The following is a 25,908-nucleotide window of genomic DNA, read 5'->3' on the forward strand; positions in this document are numbered from 1 at the left end:
AGGAAGAGACCATCGTGCACATAACAGATTCCACAAGAGTAACTCAACTTGTTCCATTCAACCTGCCTTCACACAATTTTAAAAAGCTTCTTTGATAAGTAGAGATGTTTGGTGAAAGACCAGAAGTGCAATTATTTTAATTAATTTTCCATCTCATTTTTCCAAACTCCTCTTGGGTATTTCCTTGCTGATCTAATACACTGGTTTGCACTATTGCACTCCCTTCCATGACCAAAGTAAGTATTGTGAATTTCCCCCTCAGAGACATCCATATTCCTCCTTTAGCAGTCAGTTTGAGTGTTGTTTCCTACAGTTTGTCAGCTTTTCTTCTCTCATTGCAGAATGCTCCATGGGACACAATTTTTCATTAACTATTATTATGAGCAAGAACTACAGTGTTCACCCCTGAGAATAGATAGCTTCTGACATGAGGTTGTTAAATAGACTAAGCTACAAGATTTTAATCTGTCAAGAAATCTGCAAAGGAGAACGTCAAAACAAAACTGTGTTCTGCACAAAACCCTTAACATCTAATTATTTTTTCTTATATATTTGTCATGACAGTTTGTGATGAGTTTATTTTTAAATGTATAAAACAGTTACATTTTTATATTAATGTCAAGTTACTCACATTTATTTTATTAACTTTGAGTTCTGCTTCCAAGTAGTTTCCATCTAGGGCAATACCAACGAGACCAATGCATTGCTGCACATCAGATACTAAAGGTGACATTCATATCAACAGTGATCTTACTAATCTAATGGTGGGAGGTTATCCATTGTCCAACAGAAAATCAAAATCTGTTGAAGGTTATGAGAAATATCCGATGGCAGAAACCATACAGCAAAGTAATCATAAATATTGCTGATATCAAGACTGTGGGCTAAAATTTACAGGGGAGTAGGTAGCAAGGGAGGAGTAGGGGGAATTTGTCACTTATACTAATGATTTGGATGAGAATTTAGGAGACATGATTGGTAAGTTTGCAGATGACACCAAGATTGATGGCAAAGTGGACAGTGAAGAAGATTATCTAGGATTGCAACAGAATCTTGATCAATTGGGCCAATGGGCTGATGAATGGCAGATAGAGTTTAATTTAGATAACTGCAAGGTGATGCATTTTGGTCAATCGAACCAGGGCAGGACTTACTCAGTTAATGGGCATTGGGGAGAGCTATAGAACAAAGAGATCTAGGGGTACATGTTCATAGCTCCTTGGAAGTGGAGTCACAGGTGGACAGAGCGGTGAAGAAGGCATTCGGCATGCTTGGTTTCATTGGTCAGAACATTAAATACAGGATTTGGGATGTCTTGTTGAAGTTGTACAAGACATTGGTAAGGCCACACTTGGAATACTGTGTACAGTTCCGGTCACCCTATTATAGAAAGGATATTACTAAACCAGAAAAGAGTGCAGAAAAGATTTACTAGGATGGTACCAGGACTTGGTGATTTGAGTTATAAGGTGAGGTGGATAAACTGGGACTATTTTCCTTGGAGCTTAGGAGGCTGAGGGACAATCTTACGAAGGTCTATAAAATAAAGAAGGGCATAGATCAGTTAGATGGTCAACATCTTTTCCCAAAGATAGAGGAGTTTTAAAATAGAGGGCATAGGTTTAAGATGAGAGGGAAGAGATACAGAAGAGTCCAGAGAGGCATTTTTTTCAGGCAGAGGGTGCAGAGGGTGATGATTATCTGGAAGGAGGTCAGTTGGGGTAGCAGACGCAGGTATAACTTTGTCTTTTAAAAAGCATTTAGATACTACATGGGTAAGAGGGTATCGAGGGATATGGACCAAAGGCAAGCATTTGGCACTAGTAAAAAGTCTCACAACACCAGGTTAAAGTCCAACAAGTTTACTTCCAAATATATCTATTGGACTTTTACCTGCTGTTATGAGACTTCTTACTATGCCAATCCTATTCCAACGCTAGCATCTCCACATCATTGCGACTAGCTTAATGGTAAAAACTGGGCAACATGGACAAGTTGGACCAATGGGCATGTTTCCAAGCTGTAAACCTCTATGACTCTAGGTGGTTTGGTTAATAAATCAGTTTGGTTAATAAAAGCAACCTGCCCACTCCTGCCCAGATAAATCATATGATGATGTGGGCAGCCTAATACTCTTATCAATTGGCTTGTCAACAAGCTCATTTGCCTCTTAATTATATTTTTGAAAATGGTAGGCAGGGCCCAATTTCTGTGCCCATCCATCTATCATTTTATGAGTATTGGGTTAGGGCGAGCAGGAAGGTGGTGGGCTAACCATCCATCATAATTTCTATTCACCTCCCCCCTCCCCCCAGCTTCCACCCGTGACACTGAAAAGATACCGCAGCAGGTCCATAAAATCCAGCCCTGTGGCCCTGTGTTGCAGCTTTGTAACCCACTCAAATGGATTGTTACTTTCTAAATAGACAAGATGAATTTGTTTCATTTTTTTGACGAGCAACACTATTTTTTGCATTGGCTTGTTTTGAATTGAAATCTTCTCAACATGTGGAATTAACTCTAAAGTGTGATTTATGACAAATTAATCAATCATTCGACAATAATTTGCAGTATTGAAATAGTCAGATAACACTTTATACTGGGAACAGGACATTCCGCTAGCTTGCTCTATGTTTCCATGTTTGAGGGGCGGCACAGTGGCGCAATGGCTGCCATTGCTGCCTCACAGAGTCTGAAACCCACATTCAATTCCAGTTTCGGGTCACTGTCTGTGTGGAGGCTGTACATTCTCCCCGTGTCTACATGGGTTTCATCCAGGTGCTCTGGTTTCCTCCTGCACTCCAGAAATGTACAGGTTAGGCTGATTGGCTGTGCTCAATTGACCCGAGTGTCAGAGGATTAGTTGGGTAAATAAGGGTTACGAGAATAAGGCCTGCACGCGATTGTGGTCAGTACAGACTTGGTGGACTGAATGACTTCCTTCTGTATTATGGGGATTCTATGGATTCTATTCAGCAAAAAAATTACCAAAATAAGCCTGAGCAATGCAAAAGATTTCAGAAGCAAATTATTTTCTGCGCTCATCAAGTTCCCATGATCTTTCACATTACTTCAAGACAATTGTGATAGAAGCCAGCTCTGTCCCCAAATCTGGCATTGAGAATTTCTTCCAATTGATTTCTTCCAATTGCTGAAAGCTCTTGAGATTAATCTTCATTTTTGGCCCAGAGTGTTAATAGGGATGAACAGCTTTAATTTGTTTTATTTACTAAATTTAAGACTGTACATCCGTGCAGCAAATAAATGGCTCTGTGTCGTTCTTTAAGAAGCAATTTTCAGTTATTTAAAATTGGGTTTGTCACGAGGTGGCAAACCACTTTGATTAAAAATGTTATATTTATGATAAGTAACTTGTAAACATTGCAAGGGATATTTTTAATGTTACTGCATTTCAAGAAACGCTCCTTGATGGTGCTGGTTCAGGCAGACTTCATATTCAATGGCAGGCAAATAGAGTTGAGCAGAAATTTAAGATTGAAAATAACTTCTGAAATGCTTGGGTTATTTTGAACACAATTAGCACACCATTCGCCAAAACCAGAAACTTGTGGTTCGTATTTAATGGCATGGAATTATAAACTGTCTGCCATGCGGAGGCCACCTGCAAATTAGAAAGTTAGAAGGGCTGAGGGACTTAAATTCAGTTCATGATGGTGCAATACCAAATAAAAATAACTAGCATTTATTTGGTGCCTTTGCACGCCCTAAATATCCCAAAGCAATATGCAGCAAATTAAATATTTTGAAATGCAATTACCATAATGTATAGAAATTACAAAGTCTGGCTGGTCTGATTTAATTCTTAGGCATCCAGTTTTCATCAGCTAGGAAAGCAGTCAGTCAGACTGAGTCCTTCATGGTGGGCCCTGTAAGAAAGTGCATGTGTAGCTATTGGGTGAGCTGAAGAACAGATTTAGCAGCCAGAATAACAAAGCGGTTATGTTATTAGACTAGTAACCCAAATGTCGAGAATACTGGTGAGCTGTGAAAGATCTGTTCAAATCCCAACAGAACAACCGGGAAATTTAAATTCAATTAATTAAATGATTAGGATGACGTGGTTTGGATCACGGGCATCACTGAGTGGTTGCAGTCGAGCTACAGTAGATTTTTGAGGATGGTGCAAGATAGGTAAATGTGGCATACCATGACAGCACCTTTCCTGGTAGGAGTAGCTACAAACTGGGTGGGGAGGAAAAATTAAATAAATCTTGTATGAAAGACTAGATTCAGTAATAGTGACCAGAAAGTCACTATAGTGACCAGTCAGATTGCTGTAAAATCCCTTTACAAATGGAAATTTGTCATGCCTCTCTGGTCCGACCTGAAAGTTACTCCAGTCCCACAGCAGTTGAAATGCTCAGTTGTCACCACTAGTTGGGTGCTCCTCCAATTTTGGTATCCCCAGTTTTATTCTCCCCACCATTGACAGTCATATCTTAATTGGCAACCAAGGCTCCGAGATGAAGAATTCCCTCTCGAATTTTTCCACCTGTCTACCTCTCTTTTCTCCTTTAAGAACTCTTAAAACCTATCCTTTTGATCAAGCTTTTGGTAACCCTCAAAATTCCCTTCTATGTCTGCACGTCAAACTTTGTTTCATGAAGGTCATTAATTTTCCTAAATTCTTTATGGATGAAAACATTTCCAGAGCATTGGAGGATGCAAGAAGGAATAAACCAGAAAATTATACATTAGTTAGTCTTACTTCAGTTGTTGATAAATGGCTAGAGTTTGTAATAGAGATTGAAATTATTTAAAACTTGAGAAATGAGAGATAATCAGTCAGTCAATGTAGGTGTTTGATCGATCTTTCAGATATCTTTGAAGAAATATTAAAAGGTGTGCTGATTTTGAATATTCAAAAAACAAAATACTTGATAAAAGATGGAGTACAGTGACCTAGTGTTTTTGTTACTTGACTGGTAATCCAAGATATGAGTTCAAATCTCACTGTGACAGCTGGAAAATTTAAGTTCAATTGAATAGAACTTTGGAACAAAAAGCCATTTTCAGTGATGGTGATCTATGAGGCTACCCAGTTTCCATAATAACCCCTCTCGTTCACTACCATCCTGAGGGAAATCGGATGTTGTTACCCAGTCTGGCATGGAAGTAATACCACACCCATACTATGAATGGGAATATTAGGGGGGGCTGGGAATATTAAGAAGGGCTTCTTCCCACAGAGAGTTTTGGGAGTGTGGAATGAGCTGCCGGATAAAGCGGTAAATGCGGGTTCACTTTTAACATTTAAGAAAAACTTGGACAGGTACATGGATGAGAGGGGTGTAGAGAGATATGGTCCAAGTGCAGGTCAGTGGGACAAGGCAAAAAATGGTTCGGCACAGACAAGAAGGGCCAAAAGGCCTGTTTCTGAGCTGTAAATTTTCAATGGTTCCATGATTGACTCTTAACTGCCCTTTGACATGGTGAAGCAAGCCACTTAGTTAGATTGCACCATTTTCTCACAGAAAATGAGGAATGGACAGTGAATGCTGGTTTTACCAGTGATGCTTAATTCTCATGAATGACTTAATAACAACACTCCTTGTCTGGCTCATGTGCAGAGAATGAATGAGGATGGGTGAAGTCTGTGTAGAATTCAGCACGTCTGGATCACATTCTAATGAGTCAAGTTCCAAAGGAAGAGGGAGAAATAAAGAGAAAAATGAAATCAAGTATGCATTAAAAGTAATAATAACTAAAATGGGGCAACCAGTTAAACTAAAACCAACTTGAGGGGCAAACTTTAGTTCCATGAGAAAGCAGGGCCAACATGGAAAGAACAGCATCATTGGACGAGATTTTCCAATCTTGTCTGTGGCTGCCAGCGAGAATGAGGAATTTGGTGCTGAACCAAAATTCCATTTGCTCAAGCAGCACTGGAGAATCCGAACCACAGACAAAGTCAGGGATTTCTGGTGGTAATTATGATAATTACTATGTTTCTAAAACATTCATGATCTATCCACAACCATCATGTTTCTCCCTAAGCACTTCATGTCAGTTCCATTTCCCAGGGATTGAACAGCTTATCTCCTCCTTCCTTGTGTCAAAGAAGTTGATATCTGGACACCTTGCAAATATGGGGACCCAACTATGATTGCAGGGCACTTATCAATCAGACTTCTCCACCGTGGAATACATCGGGAAACTCCCGACCCCATAATTAATTAGCCCTGCATCATACAATTCAGCATGAGTTGCACACTCCCACCTTGGGACTAAGGCCTGGAGTTTAACTTTGTTTATTTAATGTAGATACCCTGTAACACATCTAAAAAGTTGTCATTATTTAATACTCCACAACTATTAAAAGATGAAATAAAATGCTGAATAAATATTTTTTTAAATTATTACTTTACTTTCAACTTCTTGCAGCCTTAATGTTTCAATGGATATTACTTTGTTAACATTGGAATAAATTCAATTCAATACAAAGAGTTGTATTTATATAGCTGCCTCAATGAAGGAAAATAAGTCAAGCATTTGACAGAAACGTACAGTAAAAACAAGTAGTTTAGTTATTGTAAATAAAAGTTTGGGCAAAGATATGGGTTTGTAGATTTAGTTTAAAGGTGTAAAGGCGGGTGAGGAGGTGGAACGGTAGGAGAGGGATTTCCAAAATGTGGAGCCAACAGTTGAAGACCAATAATGAGACAAGGAGAGAACAAAAATGCACAAGAGCTGGGCTCAAAAGAATGGGAAATTTGAGGATTGGGACAGGTGAGAGAGAAGAGGTGGACGTTATAGCACTGGTAGAGGTTGCACAGGGTAAGGCCATGAGGAGATAAAAATTTTAAATGTGATGCCTTGACGGACCATGAATGGATGTAGGTCAATGAGGATAAATGGTTGGGCGAGAGGAGTGAAAGAAATAATATCTGGTAGCAAGACTAGCATTGGCTTGAAGTTTATATGTTGGAAACCCTCTGATATTTTCTAACTAGGATGCTGAGTCTTAATTGACTCAAACGCTAGTGCTATGTATTACTCTCATTGCAGGAAGAAGAAATCATATAGAAGATGAATGGATCTCAGACACCATGCTGGACCTGGCAAAATGGATCTGACTGGATAAACAAATCTTGCAATACTGTACATCATTATCACATGATTTATGTAATAGAAACAATCCTCCTTCCTTCCTTTGTTGGCGTTATCTGCTCAACAGGATTGATTGGAAATATACTCATCCTATTTACCATTATCAGGTACAGAGAAACAAAAATGAAAAGGACTGAAAGATTAATTGAGCTACTGGTATTAAAATCTTAAAGGAAGTATACAGAATTAATGGACACCAACGGTTAAGATATTATTTGAAACAAAACCGTGTTTTATCTTTGCGTATGAGCTTTTAGAGATGTACCTTGATAAGCACACAATTCTATTCTTGCCGTTTAATGGACACTTACATTCTACCGCTGTCAAGTAGTACAAAAGTAAGAACAAGATTGATGGTCAGGCCTTCCAAGGAAATTAAATAAGATGGCTTTAAACATATTGAACATGTCTGTGCTGACACATCCATTCATCAAAAAGTAAAATAAGAGTCCAGAGGCACTGAAGAACAACATTATTAATTGACAAGTGTCCTCTGTGCTTTAGACAGCAATGGTCCAGTGTTACTGCTGTATATTAGACATTTTGGAAGGTCTAATAAGGATAGGATGTACACAACGAACGTATGTCCCCAGGGAGTATTGAGGAACAAAGGGACCTTGATGTACAAGTCCATAGATGCCTGAAGGCGGCAGCACAGGCAGATAGGAATGCCTGTCTTCATTAGCTAGGACATAGTATGTGGGAGCAGGGAGGTCTTTGTACTACTTTATAAAACATCGGTTAGGCCACAGATGGAGTATCATGTGCAGTTCTGGTCGCCGCACTATTGGAAGGAGACAATTGCACTGATGAAGGTGCAGATGAGGGTCACCAGGATGTTGCTTGGGATGGAAAATTTCATCCAAGAGGAGAGAATGGTTAGGTGGCTTGGTTTTCCCTGGAGCAGAGGAGACTGATGGGGGGATCTGATAGAGGCATGCAAAATTATGAGAGACATTGATAGGGTAGATCAAAGAACCATTTCCCCATGGCAGCGGTGTGAAAGACCAGAGCTCACAGGTTTAAGGTGAGGAGTAAATGGGTTAGCACGGATCTACGGAAACATTTTTTCACTCATGGGGTGGTGGAATAATGGAATGCATTGCCTGAGAGGGTGGTGGAGGCATGTAGTCTCACACATTTAAGAAGCGCCTGGACAGCACTTAAATCGCTGAGGCGCAGTAGGCTTTGGTCCAAGTGCTGGTCAATAGGAATAGTATAGGTTGGTATTTGATGGTCAGCATAGAAATGGTGCGCCAAAGGGCTTGTTTCGGTGCTATATGACTCTATGGACAGGATTTTACAGCCTCACTCATCCTTAAACCATAAAATCCTGCCTGAGGTCAATGGACCTTTTCATGGTCCACCCCTCGCCCACTCTGATTCTGGCGGCGAGTGTGATGTTCAAGTTCCAGCCAATGACTCTATGATTTATGTTGTTGAGGAATGTCAGGTTTTTTAGCACACATTAATGTGTGTATAGAATTTGAGCAATTATACAGAAATGTTTGTGTCAGAAAAGCTAGACACAAGATATTAGATTTGTGCGCAAAACTGATGAAATTGCAAATATAACTATGTTCCCCTTTTTAGCCAATTTGTATCATAGTCAGATGAGGTGATCAGTGGCAACCCAACTGGAAGTGGATTGTCTAAATTGCCTTCTGCTTCTTTCCTCCTCCTGCTCAGCTGCTTGCTGTAAACCTGGTGGCCTGTGTCCTCATGAGGGGTTGTTTTTTTCAGGATAGACACCATGAATCATGAGATGTCCTCTCAGGAGTATAGCAGGGCTCTTGGAGTGTAGTCCAGGCAATGGAAGTACTGCCCAACCATCTGCACAATGAAATTCCGGTGGCAGTGTGGCTTTCGTTAAATCCATGTTACCCACATGCTTACTGGAGTCAAGATTCTTGCGGTTAGAGATTATCAGATGAGCCATGCAGAGAAAGTTTAATCCACTCGTTTCTGTGATGAACCACTTATCTTATTAAAAAATATTGAACAGGTTTGGCCTATGCCCATTGGAATTTAGAAGAAAAAAATGTGATCTTATTGAAATAGATAAGACTTGATAGAAAGATGTTTCATCTTGTGAAGGAGCTTAGAACTATGGGACACAGTTTAAGAAGAAGAGGTCTCCCTTTTAAGATGGAGATGAGGATAATATTTTTTCTCTCAGAAGACGGTTAATATGTGAAATTATCTTCTGCAGAGAGCAGTGGAGGTGAGGTCATTGAACTTATTAAAGACTGAATTTATTAAAGACTGAATAAAATAGATTTTTGATGGAGAAGGGAATCAAAGGTTAGAGGGGTAGACAGCAAAGTGGAGTTGAGACCACAACCAGATCAGTGGTGATGTTATCAAATGGCGGAGCAGGCTCAAAGGGTCAAATGGCCTAATCCTGCTTTTACATCCTCTATTTCTATGTTCCTATAATCTTTGATAGCCAGTAGTCAGATTTTTATTTCTCCTGGTGATTCAGATGTAAATGGTACAACAGACTGGCATAAAGCAAAGGCATTGTGACTGCTCCCAGGATACGTGCATTGACCTCCTGAGTGTGATCGTGCATCAGTTGGACATTGGGGCTGTAGAACCCTTTGTGGTTTTGGTACATCTCTGAATTTACTTAAGGCACCCGAGAAAGCAATGTACCTGCAGTCAATTTCACCCTGCACAATTGAGAAGCTTGCTACTCTGGAGCAGCCACATGCTCAATCAGCCAAATCTCTTGGACAGAGTTGTATTCCCCCTTCTGAGTGTACAGAGTGTCAGTGACTTCTGTTACTTCATTAAACATCAATGGGTGGTAAACTGCAAGATGTTGGACATGTTGTTTGCTCTCACCTGAAATCAGCCAACATGTAGAAATTGAAGGCCATGGCCAGTTTTACAGCCACTGGCTTTGCCATTCTCACCCTGCTCTGAGGCTTCAGGTCGGTCTGTTTCAGATTTCAGTGGGCACCTATTTTGTAAAATGGAGATGGCATAAACTGTTGGTTGCAAAGGTTAAGACAAGAAAAGCACTCACTGAAAATCTTAGGCTGAGGACATTATCCTATTGAGAACCCATCTATCCATCCTCCATCACCCACTTCAAGCATTTTGTCCGATTCTGTGTTGTCCCTAGTTATACTCCCTGTTCTCTGGCAACACCACGACTGGGAGCAAGTTGCTGAGTTGTTTAGCAGAAGTGAGACCAAAAAGATTGGATGTGCCGAACGAGTGCGAAAATGGAAGAGAATTGCACCCGGTTTTTGGGTGAGTTCCCAGACGCAATCGTGTGGCACTGAGAAAAAAAAGGCACTATGTATATCCAAATTCCTAATGTGCCATTTGGACAGGTGAAATTCCCTGCCAGAAGTGTTAAGTCAGAAACTTACCAATAAATTGCTCATGTTAACATACACTTAGCAGGTGCACTGGCATAAATACAGGTGTAATCAAGCTTCTTACATGGCAAATGAATCAATATTTAAGTAAACATCTCTGAGTAAATGAGACTATTAAAAGGATGCTTAGTTATGATTTAATAATACGTATTGCTCAAGATTATCAAAATGTTACCTGTGTTATTACAGCATCATTATTTGAATAAACCCATCACTAAGCAATATGAAGGACCTTTAGTCAAACAAAGATATCTAATTTACCAAGAATACGATGCTGATTGAATTAAATTTGCATTTGTTTCAGGTCAATACGGAAGACCATCCCAGATATTTATATATGTAACCTAGCAGTGGCAGACTTGGTTCATGTTACTGGAATGCCATTCCTGATTCATCAGTGGGCACGAGGAGGCGAGTGGGTATTTGGAAGTACTCTCTGCACCATTATCACATCGTTAGACAGTTGCAATCAGTTTTCCTGCTGTGCAATTATGACAGCTATGAGTCTGGACAGGTAATGATGTGGATGAAGGGCCTGTTTCCCATGCTGTGTTGTTCTTTGAGATGCCGGCGTTGGACTGGGGTAAACACAGTAAGAAGTCTCACAACACCAGGTTAAAGTCCAACCAATTTATTTGATCAAAAAAAATTGGTTGGACTTTAACCTGGTGTTGTGAGACTTCTTACTCTGGACAGGTAAGCCAGAGCACAATGTTGTTACCATATCAAACCTTTCAAAATAATCTGAACAAACTACTGATATTTTTCAATTCATTCATTCAGGGGAGATGGACATTTCTTTGCAAGGCTAACATTTTTATCTATCCACAATTGCTCTTTTTGCGAAGGTATCGGTAAGCTGCCTTCTTGAATACAATTGGGTGATTTGCTTGGCCACTTCAGAGGGCAGTTAAGAGCCAACTACATTTCTGTCGGTCTGAGATGAGAATGGGTGAAAGTGTTTTGTAGAGCTAATCCCCCACACAAGCTTCTCCTGCCTTTCTTGAAGAGTGTCAATATCAAAACCTCATGTTCTATTAGGCCAAAAGAAAGCTTTGGTTTGATGGCTAAGCAAAAGTGTGGAAGCAAAGTGGTTCAGAGACAGCAAACAGACTCAATCTTAGTGGCAAGAAAGTCCAAGATCTCCTTGTTCTTGTTATTGGGTGTAGTTGGAGGGTGCTAAAAGGGATTATTGATAGGGTAAAGCATGAAGAGGTGAGTTATTCAGGATGAATCTGAAAATAATTGGCAATGTTCCTGAAGAAAGTTGAGGCCCAATAATGCTTGTTATAGTCTAGTCAGATCTTACAATGTTTGGTTAAACTTATATACAAGATAAGCTGAAGTGTGCATTTCTTGCAATTGATTGAGGCCATTCCAGTGAGATTGATCCTGGTAAGAGAGGGTAAGGGTGACATACAGTCTAATGCAATAGCTGAAAATTAATTTATGGTGAGCCTGTAATTACTTGATATGCGACACCCCACCAGCAGTACAGGACCTTGAAGAATTTACTTTCACATTTTGTTATTAGACCACTGCAGTGTTATGTACAGCAATTGATAATAAATTGTTCAGTCATTCAATACAAGATCAGTTCAGTTTGTGTTGGCAATTATTTTATCATTATACTTCTGCTTACAGCCTTGGGATATGTTTTTTAACACATACTGTTGGTTTACTGTTCAGTGAAAAAGAATAAAGCTAGGATTTGATAATAGGAGAATGAAAGGTGTGATATTAGACATTTTTAGGTATTGCTGATTATATATGTCCGTTTCCATGTAAATAGCTTCAGTTTAGTGTCATTCGCTGTGGAGATTTTTTGTAATAATGCAATGTTGTGTATCATGGCACTAATAGACTGTGAAACATTACAAGGGATTCTTGATAATTATCTAAGTACTCATAAATGTACAGATGATATTTTTTCATTTGTCTTTTTTCTCAAGCAGATGTATACAAATAATAGTAAATTTTCAAATTTTGAACTCCTGGCATCAAGATTTTTATATCTGTCAATAATTCAGGCAATGAAGGTCACAATATCCCACAGGGTACTCCGTCCTTTAAAATTAAAAGAGAGAAAATCCTGCAGGACCTACTGACCTTCAAGCTCTCAGCACAAATTTCCGCACTGGCTATCCATCCAATGGAAATGAGAATTGCCAGGATCTTGTCATCTGAGATTTTAACTTGATCTCCTAAACATGTGGTAAGAACAACCTCCCCCAAAGCCAATGGTAGCTTTCCTTCCACATGCATATTGAGTCCTGATGGTGTCATCGTGATCTGACTGCTATTTTCACTGAGGCCTGTGGAAGAAAGTTGCCACAGAGGCTACATTGTGTCCCTCCAGGAGAAAGGAAAGCACAGTTGAAGGAGGAGTCATACCTGGTGGCCCCTGACAGGTGGCTTCAGGAGACATTATCATCAACACGCTAGGGGCAGACTTACCATAGACATACCACACTGTGCAGCCCAGGGGCAAAGGACAATCTACAAAGTAACATAAATCTACACAAAACATTTGTAATTATCATTGGTCAGAAACCAAATTATAGCAAAGACCACAGATGTCAGTACAGACATCACAGTTTCACACACAAAGAAAGTTTATTCATGGTCTGTTAGACTGTTTCAATGCAGTTCATGATCTATTAATTTTGCTTTTCAACTGATCAAAATTAAATGTCAATTTCTTGAGAATACAGCTCAGTGGTATTGATCTAAAATGAGTGGTTCAATGGAGATAATTAACAGGGTATCAAACTGTAACCTCTTTTAATATATGTATCAACAGTTTTGTGGGATAAGAATTGCGCTCATACTATAACTGCTGTTTAATATGTGGAAGTGTAAATACTTATAAATATACATATAAATTGAGCTCAATGTAATGGGGGTGAAAACAAAAACTTTCCCGTTCGACCTGCCACGGGAGTCGTAGCGGGCGTAGGGGCAGGGGGGGGGGGGGGGGGGGGGTGCGGGTTGGTGGGGGCCTGATCATGCAAAGGGCCATTGACCTCAGGTGGGATTTTCCAGTTTTGAGACAGGTGCAGCCAGAAAATCCCACCCATTGTCTCGAATTTGGATAATATATGTGAAAGCATCCGGGCAATCAACACCTGAAGGACAAAAATGAATTTCAGGTGTATTATTACTTCAAAGGAGGTATCTCCAGACTTTGCACTTCCTTTGAGAGATGTACCATCAGAAAGCACAGACCAGAAATTCAAACAAGATGCTTTGGCAAATCATGCACAACATTTGCCCAAACTTCCAGTGTGGGTTTTCCGTACGTGAGGCTTACTGTCAAGCGCACAGATTCAAATGGTTACTCAAAACGTTAATCTGTTTTTTCTCCTGTAGGTGTAATCAACCTGCAGTGTGTTACCAATAATTTCAGTGGAGCACAAAACACTTTTTCCCATGTCGCTTGTGTGTCAAAAATAAAGCAGCCAGCACCTTTAACAATACATTGTTGGTCGTGCCATCTTTCTGTGAAACATTAAACTGTGGCCTTGTCTACCCTCTCAGATGGATGTGAATAATGCCATGAAACTATTAAACTAGCTGGCAAGTTTACCTGACGTTCCGGCCAATATTCATACATCAGTCAACATTCCTAAAATACAGATTATCTGGCCATTATTCTATTGCTGGCTTTGGGATCTGGTTGTATGCAGATTAATTGCCATTTCTCCTTACATCACAACAATAACTGCATTTCAAAAGTACTTGATTGCTTGTAAAGCAATACGAAACATCCTGGGTGAGATTCTCCCATAACAATTCTAAGTGATGAATTTGCATAAAAATTGAAGTAAAGCCTGCTAGTTTTTTCAGCGGGATTTTCAAAATGCGTCTTCCACACTCCGTGTACTGCAGAGAGCACTAGTGCGAATTACAATGAAAATTGGTAGATGGAGCCTATTCAAGTTGGAGGGGCCAGCAGCATAGCGCTGAGTGGGCCACTGGGAATGCAGCGATCTGTCAGCTCCAAGGTCGGCATGTACACAGTGGCCCCACACTCCCGGCCTTCCGATCGCTGACCAGCTCAATCAGCCCTGTGACCCCCCACATCGCTGTCCTACAGACCCCCCCCCCCACACCCTAATCACTGGCCCCCTGGAGGTGTCCAAGCCAACCTCGATCCCCACCACCCCAGCTTGCCTCGATTTCCCTGCCCCCCCTCCTTCCCCACAGCAGTCCCAATCTCCCGATCCCCAATCCCCGCACTTCATGCGGCCTTGACCCACCCCATCCCCGGCCTGCCCCCCCACCCAATGCAGCCACGGTCCCACCCTCCCCCCCAGTAGGCCAATCTCCCCTGCACCCCCCCTCCTCCCCATCCCAATGGCCAGCTCCAATCGCTGGCCTCCCTCCCTCTGTCACTATCAAGTGTAGGATGGCAGCGGGGCCCCCACTCCCATCCCCTCCCCCGCCAATCTCATCCACAGAGGTTTATTAATGTAGTATTAAACCAGGAAGAAAATAAGGTAATGTTTTTCAACAGCAAGTTGCTATGACCTAAAATGCATTGTGTGAAAGGGTGGTGAAAGCTGATTGAAAGCAGATTCAATTGTAATTTTAAAAAAGGAATTGGATAAATGCCTGGAGGGATGGGGGGGGTAGAACTGCAGGGTTAAGAAGAAAGATGGAGGGGAGTGAGACTAATTGAAAAGCTCTTTCATAGAATCGACTCAGGCACAATGGGTTAAATGGCCACATTCTGCACTGAATGAATCAAAGTCCCTTCTTGCTTTCAATCTCATTCAATTTTACAGACCTTGATTTCCTCAATTTTATCTTAATGCCGTTTAACTTCTGGATTGCCAATTGCCAACAATACAATTCCCAATAGAAGTGGAAGGAAATCTCGAAAACCACATTTCTGTGCACATCCCAATAAAAGGTGATTGCCATGTATAAAAAAGTCCTGACTTGTTTTTGAAACTCTATTCGAATACTTGCTCCATAGGTACCTGGCTCTCGTTCATCCATTTCGTCTGACAAGCTTCAGAACCAAGTCAAAAACCATTAAAATCAATCTCTGCCTTTGGGCAATTTCACTTATATTGGCTCTTCCCGTCTGGACACATGCGAAAGTCATTAAATTTAAGGATGGCTTGGAAAGCTGTGCTATTGATCTGACTTCACCCCAGGATATACTTTGGTAAGTGTATTTTAAAATAAAGCTCCTAAACACTTTGGGAGGAACATGGCACAGTTTTTTTTTGATTACTATTGGGTGAGCTTAAATTTCGAATATGATCCAGAAAGCATTTATTATTTACTTTTTAATTGGAAATTACATAGAAAACAAGACCTCTCAGCCTAATTGTTTCATGTTGGTGTTTTTGTTCCATTTGTGCCTGCTTTTAAGGTGACCAACTCTGTGAAAAATATAAGGCACACTTCACGATCTGACAGCGGTGTTAGCTGGTGGGGGGTGGGGAGGAGGTGAGGTTCTGGCTAACATGTGAAAGCGAGGAGAGGGTGCTGTGACAGTGGGGAGGGTAAATGGGGGAAGAGTGCGGACAGGTTGCTAACTTGTGAGGTAAGGTAGGAGGTGCTGGCAAAGCCATCGAAGCAAAGAATAGTAACCCACATACCCCAAATCGGAGGCTCCCACCCTCACCCAGACATGCCTCCCTCCTCCCACAGTCCCCCCCAAGCCCCAAGCACAAGCCACTAACCTGCCACGCCCAACATAGGTGCAAAAAGCCTGCTGTGACGCCAAAAATCCAGGACAAAACATATCATGGGCAAAAATCTAGTGGGATTTGTCACCTGCCTATAACATATCCTTGCCTTTCTTTTTCCTTCATGTGTTTATCTAGCTTCCCCTTGAATACATATACGCTTACCTCCTCAGCTGCTCTTTGTGAATTTAATACAGAATTTCAATTAATTCAGCGAGAAATTATTCAGCATTTTAAAAATACCCTGTGAGATAACAAACCTGATTCTGTTTTCTCATTTCAAAGTGTAAAGCTTGGGCCAACCTGTTGTAATACATCATTAAGCTCCCACTAAACTAAGTATATACTTTTTCACTGATAAAGAATATCAGGTTTATAATTTTGTCACAAACTTTGCAGAATTCATCTCATGCGTGCTCTGAAAGTGTGGTGTATGTTATTCTTTGGATGGAACAATGGTGAATAATAATGAAACTGAGGTCCACATTTTAACATGTAAATATTGCTAGGGGATTTCTGACTTTTTAACAGCAGAAAGATAAAGTGAACGAGAGATGGAAGGAGATTTATTTGGAGCCGAATCAATGAAAGGGACTTTCATTTCTCTCCTCAAGGATAGTTATCAATTGATTATTAGAAAATAGGCAAACATGGACGTAAGCCTTTGCAAGATAGAGAGCAAATAACAGGAATTCTCTTTTTAAGTGGTTATGTTAAATCAGCTATAAAATGTACAAGTTAATTTGTCTTGACTTACTGATAACAAGGTGAGAATTAAATAAAGTCTTATGTTTTTGTTAACCCACCACTCAGTAAATCAGTGTTGCCATCTGGGCATTGTTTGATACATGTTTTATTTGATGGCCATAATTACTACAAAGCAAAACAATTTCAAAATAAGGGAACAACCTTATCAACTGTTGGAAAATCTAGATCAATGTCAATGCATTGATCAATAACAAGCCATAATTAACACGCTCTTTCTGTTCTTTTCACAGGTATACACTGTATCACACCTTAACTTCTTTCTTCTTTCCCTTGCCACTAATACTGATTTGCTACATATTGATTCTATGTTACACATGGGACATCCATCGGGAAAATATGAAAACTGGAAGGTAAATCATGTATCACAAACATGTTCTACTCAGATAACTCCCTCTCTAAGATTACTGTGGGTGTACCTACACCTAATGCACTCCAGCAGTTCAAGAGACAGCTCACCACAATCCTCTCAAGGGCAATTCGGGATGAGCAATAAATGCTGCCTAACCAGCGATGCCTACATCCCTTGAATGGGGAATTTCACAGTAACTTCATTGCAGTGTTAATGTAAGCCTTACTTGTGACTAATAAATTAACTTCTACTTGAATTTTTTTAAAAAAATACATGTACAAAAATGAGCTATTAATTGCAAAATGTTAGAGTTTTCTTTTGATGAGCCAAGCATCTGAAACCAATTTTTGAGTTTAAGAATCTCTAAGGCTTGGGAAAGCCACAATTTTTCAGACATCAGAATTGCATGTACATTCTTTCCCAAAAGGAACAAAGTGCATTTAACAGATTGCAGAGAACCCAGGGCAATTTGGCAAGAGCCAATGCTTAGGGACTCTCAGAAATGCTACCAGTGTTTCACCGGCCAACATTAACAGCAATGGAACAGATGGGATTGCCCTCACTACTTGTCAAGAAGCTAAGACTTTTGCTTGCAGGGTGACAGGAGCCAAGGGACAGAGTTACTTCTCCAGGTATCTTGAATAAGTCAGACTGGTCAGTAAGCCATCGACAGTATTCTGAAGTTTCATTTGGCTCAGATATCGAATTGCTCAAGGCTATTGATTTGGCTTCAGTCTCTCAATGTCAAGAAAGTCATCCTGGAGGCAATGCGACACTGAACAAACTTTGCTTACATCACTACTGAGGCACTGTGGTTAGCAATGCTGCCTCACAGTGCAGGGACCCGGGTTCAATTCCAGTCTCAGGTCACTGTGTGTATGGAGTTTACACATTCTCCCCATGTCTGCGAGGGTTTCCTCCGGGTGCTCAGGTTTTCTCCCACACTCCAAAGATGTGTGGGTTAGGTTTATTGGGCATGCTAAATTGACCCTAGTGTCAGGGACGTTAGCCAGGTAAATGTGAGGGGTTGTGGGAATAGGGCTGGTGTTCGATTATAGTCGGTGCAGACTCAATGAGCTGAGTGGCCTCCTTTTGCACTGTAGAGATTCTATGATTCTATGAAGAACTTACAACCACAGATTTGAACTCTCACAAGACAGAGCAGGGCCACAAATGCCTACTGAGCAGCATAGTGAACTGCCATTAAATAAAGGAGTCACATAGGAACATTAAATACAGAAGCTGGTCACTCAAATGCTCAAGGCTGCTCCATAGTTCAATTAGAATGTGGTTGATCTTCACCTCAATTCCATTTACCAGTTTTTGTTCCATATCCCTTGATACATTGACACAACAACAAGTATATTGGTTTATTGTCCTAGCATCCACAGCTTTTTGGGGAAGAGAATTAATTTTTCTACTATCTTTTTTTGAAAAACTTCTTCTTGATTTCATTTTCCATTATTCTTCTGACCATACTTGGAACATAAATAAACATCATTCGTAGTGGTTCCAGCAACTAGGAAGTGCTGAAATTTAACAGCAATTGCTGGTCTTTTCCCCACACAATTAAAGTAGGGATTGAGCCATTGATATGAGCAAATATTCTCTTTTCAACTTTTAGGTTCATTTATTAACGTCACAAGTAAGCTTACATTAACACTATAATGAAGTAACTGTGAAAATAATCTAGTCGCCGCAATCCACTGTCTGTTCAGATTGTTGTTTGTCCTTTGTCATCGATGAGGACCTCGACACCATTAGTCATTTTGAGGCTGGTTACACTGTGTCCGAAGGTGACTGATTAGACCAATTGGGGCACTGAATGTCCTGGCACATATCGGACAGACTTGTGTAGACACTGTAGTTGTTGCGCTGGTGGCTCTGGACTTGCGCAGCTCGTGCTTAAGTTGTGCTTCAGCAATGCACCTTGCTTTGTAAGCTTGACAGCCTTTGTGGATGAGGCAGCACCAGGTAGGGCAGTTTTGTGCCAGCGTTTCCCAGGTGGTCGTGTCTACGTCAAGCAACTTCAGGGAGGCCTTGGGTGTGTCTTTGAAATGTTTCTTCTGCCCTCCATGCAAGCGTCTTCCAGCAGAGAGTTCCCCAAAAAGGAGCTGCTTGGGTATGCGCTCATCTGACATACGGATGACATGACCTGCCCACCGGGTCTGCTCTCTCATCAGCAGTGTGTGGACTGATGTAGAGTTGCTCTAGAGAGATCACAGTGTCTGGTACTTTGTCTTGCCATTTGATGCGTAATATTCTGTGAAGACAAGTCATGTGGAAACGATTGAGCTGTCTTGCATGCCTTCGATACACAGTCCACGTTTCACAGGCATACAGGAGGATAGTGAGTACCGTGGTGCTGTAGACCTTCAGTTTTGTTGCTGGGCTGATTCCTCGACGTTCCCATACAGTGGAGTGCATGTCTACCAAAAGCAGAATTTGTTTTTGCTATTCTGCAGTTAATTTCTGTATCAATAGTCACTGCTTGGGAGAGGGTGCTGCCAAAATAAGTGAACTGATCCACTGCCTGTAGTTTCTGCCCTTTGATTGTGATTATAGGTTCTGTGTACAGTGCATGAGGAGCAGGCTGGTGCATGACTTTGGTCTTTTTAATGTTGATGGCGAGTCCAAAATTGTCACAAGCCCTGAAGCTGTTTGCATGGAACAGCAGCCACACCCCTGTTCAGATACACTGATAGCCCAATGCACCCAAGCAGCACATCTTTTGGACTGTGGGTGGAAACTGGAGCAGCTGGAGGAAACTCACGCAGACATAGGGAAAACGTGCAGACTCCACACAGACAGTGACCCAAACTGCGAATCGAACCCAGGTCCCTGGTGCTGTGAGGCAGCAGTGCTAACCACTGTGCCATCATGCCATCTGTATTTATTTATTTAATTATTCATTTATTTACAGGATGTGGGCATTGCTGATATTGTCAACATTTATCATCATCGTGAATTACTTTTGAGAAGGCATTAGTGACAACCGAGTAGTTTGCTGGACCATTTTAATGGACATTCCTGCCAGACCACACAAGGATGGCTAGTTTCCTTCACTAAAGGACATTAATGAGCTAGTTGGGTTTTTATGACAATCTGATAGTTTCATAGGCACCCATCCTGATACTATGCTTTATTCCAGGATTATTTCGTTAACTGAATTTAAATCATCCAGTCCTGGAATATTAATCCAGTAATAAAATCATTCTGTTTCCCAACACAAGCTGACTTCAGGAGATTGCTATCCACAACTTTCAACCCAAATGTCAGGCTTTTCTCATGAATTGGGTGGTGAATATTTGTTTTCAATGTGATGGAAAGACCTATTTACAAAACTCTCCATCCCCCAGGATCAGAATCACATTGGTTACTCAATAAATGCAAATATTGTAGTTCTGTACATATTCTAGAATTAAGCCCCAAATCCCATTATAATCTTTGATGCAGTTCAAAGATAGTTCATTTTTGTTTATTTTACTGAAACATCCAGAATTGTCCTGTATCAGAATGTGCTGGAAAACCATAATGTTAAAAGTAAAATAGTCGTGTTGTGACTGAAATGAATGAAATGAAATAGTGTTGGAATCATATCTCTCAAGATTGAATTTTTCCATTACAAAATGGAAGGGCATGAAATTATCTGTACATTTGGATGCTGACCTTGGATTTTCTTCTTAAGTATTCTTTGGAACTGTCAACAAGCAGGTCTCTTCCAAGAAATCACCTGAGCTGCATGATTCTCGATGAAGATCTGCCTATTTGACTTGAACTGCAATCACTTTAATTAATAAAGTTTTAAAGTTTATTTATTTGTGTCACAAGTAGATTTACATTAGCACTGCAATAAAGTTACCGTGAACATCCCTGAAAAGACAAAGTTTGGTAACTTGCAGGGAATCACATGGGAGAAACAGAAAATGTAAGTTTTCAACTTGTTGGTTTTGAAGGCAACCTTGTTGAGGAACCATCTGAGGAATGAAAGCTACTCTGACAGTTTCTCTCTCTCTCTCTCTCTTTCTCTCTCTCTCTCTCTCTCTCGCTGTCTCTCTCTATCTTGCCTAGAATTATGTGTGGCTATCAGCCTGTGGCCAGAGAACCTTCACCTGATCATAGCTTGTCTGTATTTGGACCTGCAAAGTTGAGACTAATTGGGGAGGACTTCCAGACATCCATTGAATCCTCACAAGGGAATTCCAGGTTCACAGCATTGAGACCTTACAAACTTCATCCTTCATTTTATAACCCTCTAAAGCCCATTGTGTGTGTCCTGGAGAAATTCTTCAGGTAGAGATAGCTAGTTATACTCCATGATTACAATTGTGTGTTTATTGAAAGAAGCCTGGTTAAAATCTCTTTCATTCTGGAGGTAAACAATTAAACTTTCAAATTAATGGTACAGCTTGCAGAGTGGTGGGGCTAGATAATATGCACACTTCTCCCATCCTGGTCTGAACAAACAGGCTGTACTTAACGAAATCATGTTTTCTTATTTCTGTTTAGATATAATCCAGCTATCCCCAGAACACGGCTCAAACGACTAACCAAGATGGTCCTGGTGTTGGTGAGCATTTTTGTGGTTAGTTCAGCACCATACCATGTGATGCAACTGGTAAATCTTAAAATCACCCAACCGACCGTTGCTTATTACATTGGCTATTACACCTCCATCTGCCTCAGTTACGCTAGCAGTGGCATTAATCCCTTTCTGTACATCCTGCTTAGTGGCAATTTCCGCAGGAAGCTGTCTGGCTGCACAAAGATTCAACTGAAAGTGACTGAACGTGAACTTATTAACATAGAAAGCACAGTGAAGCTGAGTAATTAGATGGAATAGTTCCTTTCATAAATAAAAAAATACTGTGAAGTGTTACTATGTGGGTGAATATATAGTAAGGCAGTGTGGTGGCACAGTGGTTAGCACTGCTGCCTCACTGCACCAGGGACCCAGCTTCAATTCCGGCCTGAGGTCATTGTCTGTGCAAAGCCCTCTAAGTCAGAATCATGCCTCAAAGCACATTCTGCACATTCTCCCAGTGCCTGTTTGGGTTTCCTCCAGGTGCTTCAATTTCCTCCCACATGTCACAGGTTAAGTTGAATGGCCATGTTAAATTGACCATTCGTGTCAGGAGAATTAACAGGTAAATATAAGAGGTTATAGGGGTAGGACCTGAGTGGGACTTCTGTCGGTTTAGGCTCAATGGCCTCCCTCTGCAATGTCACGATTCTAGAGTAATCCAAAAGTGTCCAAAGCATCATATTGAATAAGAATAGCTATATCCTGCTGATAATTTTAACTTGGTTGATTCTATAGATTGAACTATCATCCTACCTCTAGTATGGAATGGAAAATCTATCAGGTGTAAACTTAATCTTGCATGAAGTCGAGCTTTCTCGACTGTATGACTGTAACACTACATTCTGCACTGCCCTGTTTCCTTCTCTATGAACGGTATGCTTTGTCTGTATAGCATGCGAGAAACAATACTTTTCGCTGTATGTTAATACACGTGACAATAATAAGTCAAAACAAATCAGTTTTCTAGATCGATCTATCTGAATAGTGCAGTGTGGCAGAATATGTCATTACTTTCAGCCTGAATCCAACCAAAAGAGGTCCAGAACTGTAATCAAACAGTTGGGAAGGGCCACAATTTCAAGGGAAACTGAGATTAAAAATAATTCTTAGGCTCAGATTTCATTCTGAGAGGCAGCTAAAAGAGCTTGTAGTGCTACAATAGAGACTGCTTCTCTCAGATGCAGGTCAAAATCCATTATCAGAAGAAGAATGGTCAAAGCCCTGAAGAGCAGCTCTTCCACACCATTAGACGCAAAAATGTTTTTAATCTCAGCTTGGCTGTCATCCATCTGCTCAATAAAAGTCAACATTCAGTCAGAGTCACACAATTAGTGCAAGCAGAATTAAAATAGAATCAACGTCAGACAACTGTTGTAAAGCTCACAGTATATCCACTTGTACATTTCTTATTCCAAACTACAACTGTTCCTTCCCAATAGCAATATTTTTGCTTGTATTTCTGTACCTACAACAAGAGGGCTTTAAATAATTCTTAGGAATAAATGATTATACAGGTTTGTATTTGTATACTAGTGGAGTGCCCCAGGGGTCGGTGCTGGGGCCTCAGCTATTTACCATTTATATAGATGATCTGGAGGAGGGAACCGAGTGTATGGTGTCGAAATTTGCTGATGACACCAAGGTTGGTGGAACGGCAAATTGCGCGGAGGGTGTGGAGAGTCTGCAGAAGGATCTAGATAGGCTGGGCGAATGGGCCAGGAACTGGCAAATGGAATTTAATGTTGGCAAGTGCGAGGTGGTCCACTTTGGCAGGAATAACGGTAGGAAGGACTATTACTTACGTGGCGAAAAACTGTAGCAGGCGACGGTGCAGAGGGACCTCGGGGTCCTTGTGCATGAGTCGCAAAAACCCAGCCTGCAGGTGCAGCAGGTGGTCAGGAAGGCTAATGGGATGCTGGCCTTCATAGCGAGGGGGATTGAATATAAAAGTAGGGAGGTCTTGCAGCGGCTGTATAGGGCATTGGTGAGGCCGCAGCTGGAGTACTGTGTGCAGTTTTGGTCGCCGTACTTACGCAAGGATATTTTGGCCTTGGAGGGAGTGCAGAGGAGGTTTACTAGGCTGATACCAGAGTTGAGGGGGTTGAGCTATGAGGAGAGGCTGAATAAACTAGGCTTGTACTCGTTAGAGTTTAGAAGAATGAGGGGAGATCTCATTGAGACATATAAGATGATGAATGGGATGGATAGGATAGAGGTGGAGAGACTCTTCCCGCTCAGAAAGGACAGTAGGACTAGGGGGCACAGCCTCAAGATAAAGGGGGGGGGGGCGGTTTAGAACGGAGTTGAGGAGGAACTTCTTCACTCAAAGGGTGGTGAATCTCTGGAATTCTCTGCCCATTGAGGTGGTGGAGGCTGCCTCGCTAAATATTTTTAAGACGCAGGTTGATGGGTTTTTGAAAAGCGAGGGGATTAAGGGTTATGGGGAGAGGGCGGGAATGTGGAACTGAGCCACGACAGATCAGCCATGATCTTATTGAATGGCGGGGCAGGCTCGAAGGGCTAGATGGCCTACTCCTGCTCCTATTTCTTATGTTCTTATGTATTTACTATTATGTTTTCATGTTTAAAAGTCATTTTGGGGAGAAAATGATACAGATTTTCTGCAGTGTTCTATGCATGTCATTGATAAATATTATGTTTTCTGTTTTACTTCTACATTTGTAATTACATTGAAGTAATAGAATACAGTAATTAAAGAACAATGTTAAGTGTAGGATGACAAAAATTTGATGTGAACTACTGAGTAACTTGTGTATTAAACAGTGTTCTAAAATGATATGAAAATATCTGTAAATGCATGACCAAATGTTAAAAGATTTCAATATGGTTTATTATGAAAATAAAGGACATGCTTGTGGTACTTGACTTCTGGCTCTGTTCAAACTTACACCACCTATTTACACCATCAAACTTACACCATCTAATTGCTTAGCCTTATATTATTAGTGTCAGAAGTAGGCTTATGTTAACACTGCAATGATGTTACTGTGAAAATCCCCTAGTCTCCACACTCCAGTGCCTGTTCAGGTGCACTGAGGGGGAATTTAGCATGGCCAATGCACCAAATCAGCACATCTTTTGGACTGTAGGATGAAACCAGAGCACCCAGAGGAAACCCATGCAGACGGGGGAGAATGTGCAGACTCCACACAGTCGGTGACTTAAGCCAGGAATTGAACTCGGGACCCTGGTGCTGTGAGTCAGCAATGCTAACTACTGTGCCACCAAATGTGAATATGACTGTCCAAGTTCATCTGAAAAAGACATTGAAAATTGCTGCAAGCTCATTAATTAGCGGAAGATGTAGCAAATTGGCAGGGAATGTGTTTCCTGCTCCCACCTCACCACCAGCCCATCCATCCACCCACCCCCCCCCACCCCCCCACCCCCGCCACCCCCCTCCATCACAAAACGTCGCTCCTAAAATCCAAAACTGTCCCTTAGGTATCAGGAATTGAAAAAATCTCTAGGATGGTTATTTCAGATTTTTAGCTGCATCAAACCTTAAGCCACAGTGCTTTGAAAATCATTCTCTTCGTGTTGCAGATTTTGGGTGGGATTTTCTGGTCTTGCTCATCCCAAAATGGGAAAATGCTGCCCAAGGTCAACAAACCTTTAGATGGTCTGCGCCTCACCCACTCTAATTCCATGATAGGTGGGATGGTGAAATTTACCCTTTTGTCTTTCTGCTTCATTTGCATTGTTTGTACATATGTCTTTCTTGCTTTCTTTTTAAGTATTTATTTATTAGTGTCACAAACAGGCTTACATTAACACTGCAATGAAGTTACTGTGAAAACCCCTAGTCACCACACAGCGGCGCCTGTTCAGGTACACTGCGGGAGAATTTAGCATGGCCAATGCACCTAACCAGCACATTTTTAGACTGTGGGAGGAAACTGGAGCACTCAGAAGAAACCCACGCAGACACAGGGAGAATGTGCAAACTCC

General features: G+C 41.1%; 1 protein-coding gene across 1 annotated transcript in view; it reads left to right on the forward strand.

Annotated features, from left to right (window-relative positions):
• The window catches only part of mchr2a (melanin concentrating hormone receptor 2a), a 35,579-nt gene extending 13,394 nt beyond the window's left edge, over positions 1-22,185 (forward strand). Inside the window, exons 2-6 of the mRNA XM_080193350.1 lie at positions 7,030-7,238; positions 10,831-11,040; positions 15,511-15,705; positions 17,233-17,352; positions 21,861-22,185. Coding sequence (XP_080049476.1) covers positions 7,051-7,238; positions 10,831-11,040; positions 15,511-15,705; positions 17,233-17,352; positions 21,861-22,185 — 1,038 coding nt within the window. The 5' untranslated portion in view covers positions 7,030-7,050. The remainder of the gene's footprint in view (positions 1-7,029; positions 7,239-10,830; positions 11,041-15,510; positions 15,706-17,232; positions 17,353-21,860) is intronic.
• Positions 22,186-25,908: the final 3,723 nt, after the last annotated feature.

Source organism: Carcharhinus amblyrhynchos, chromosome 7, assembly GCF_965287045.1.
Source record: "Carcharhinus amblyrhynchos chromosome 7, sCarAmb.v2.hapA, whole genome shotgun sequence".
In the NCBI taxonomy this organism is placed as follows: domain Eukaryota; kingdom Metazoa; phylum Chordata; class Chondrichthyes; order Carcharhiniformes; family Carcharhinidae; genus Carcharhinus; species Carcharhinus amblyrhynchos.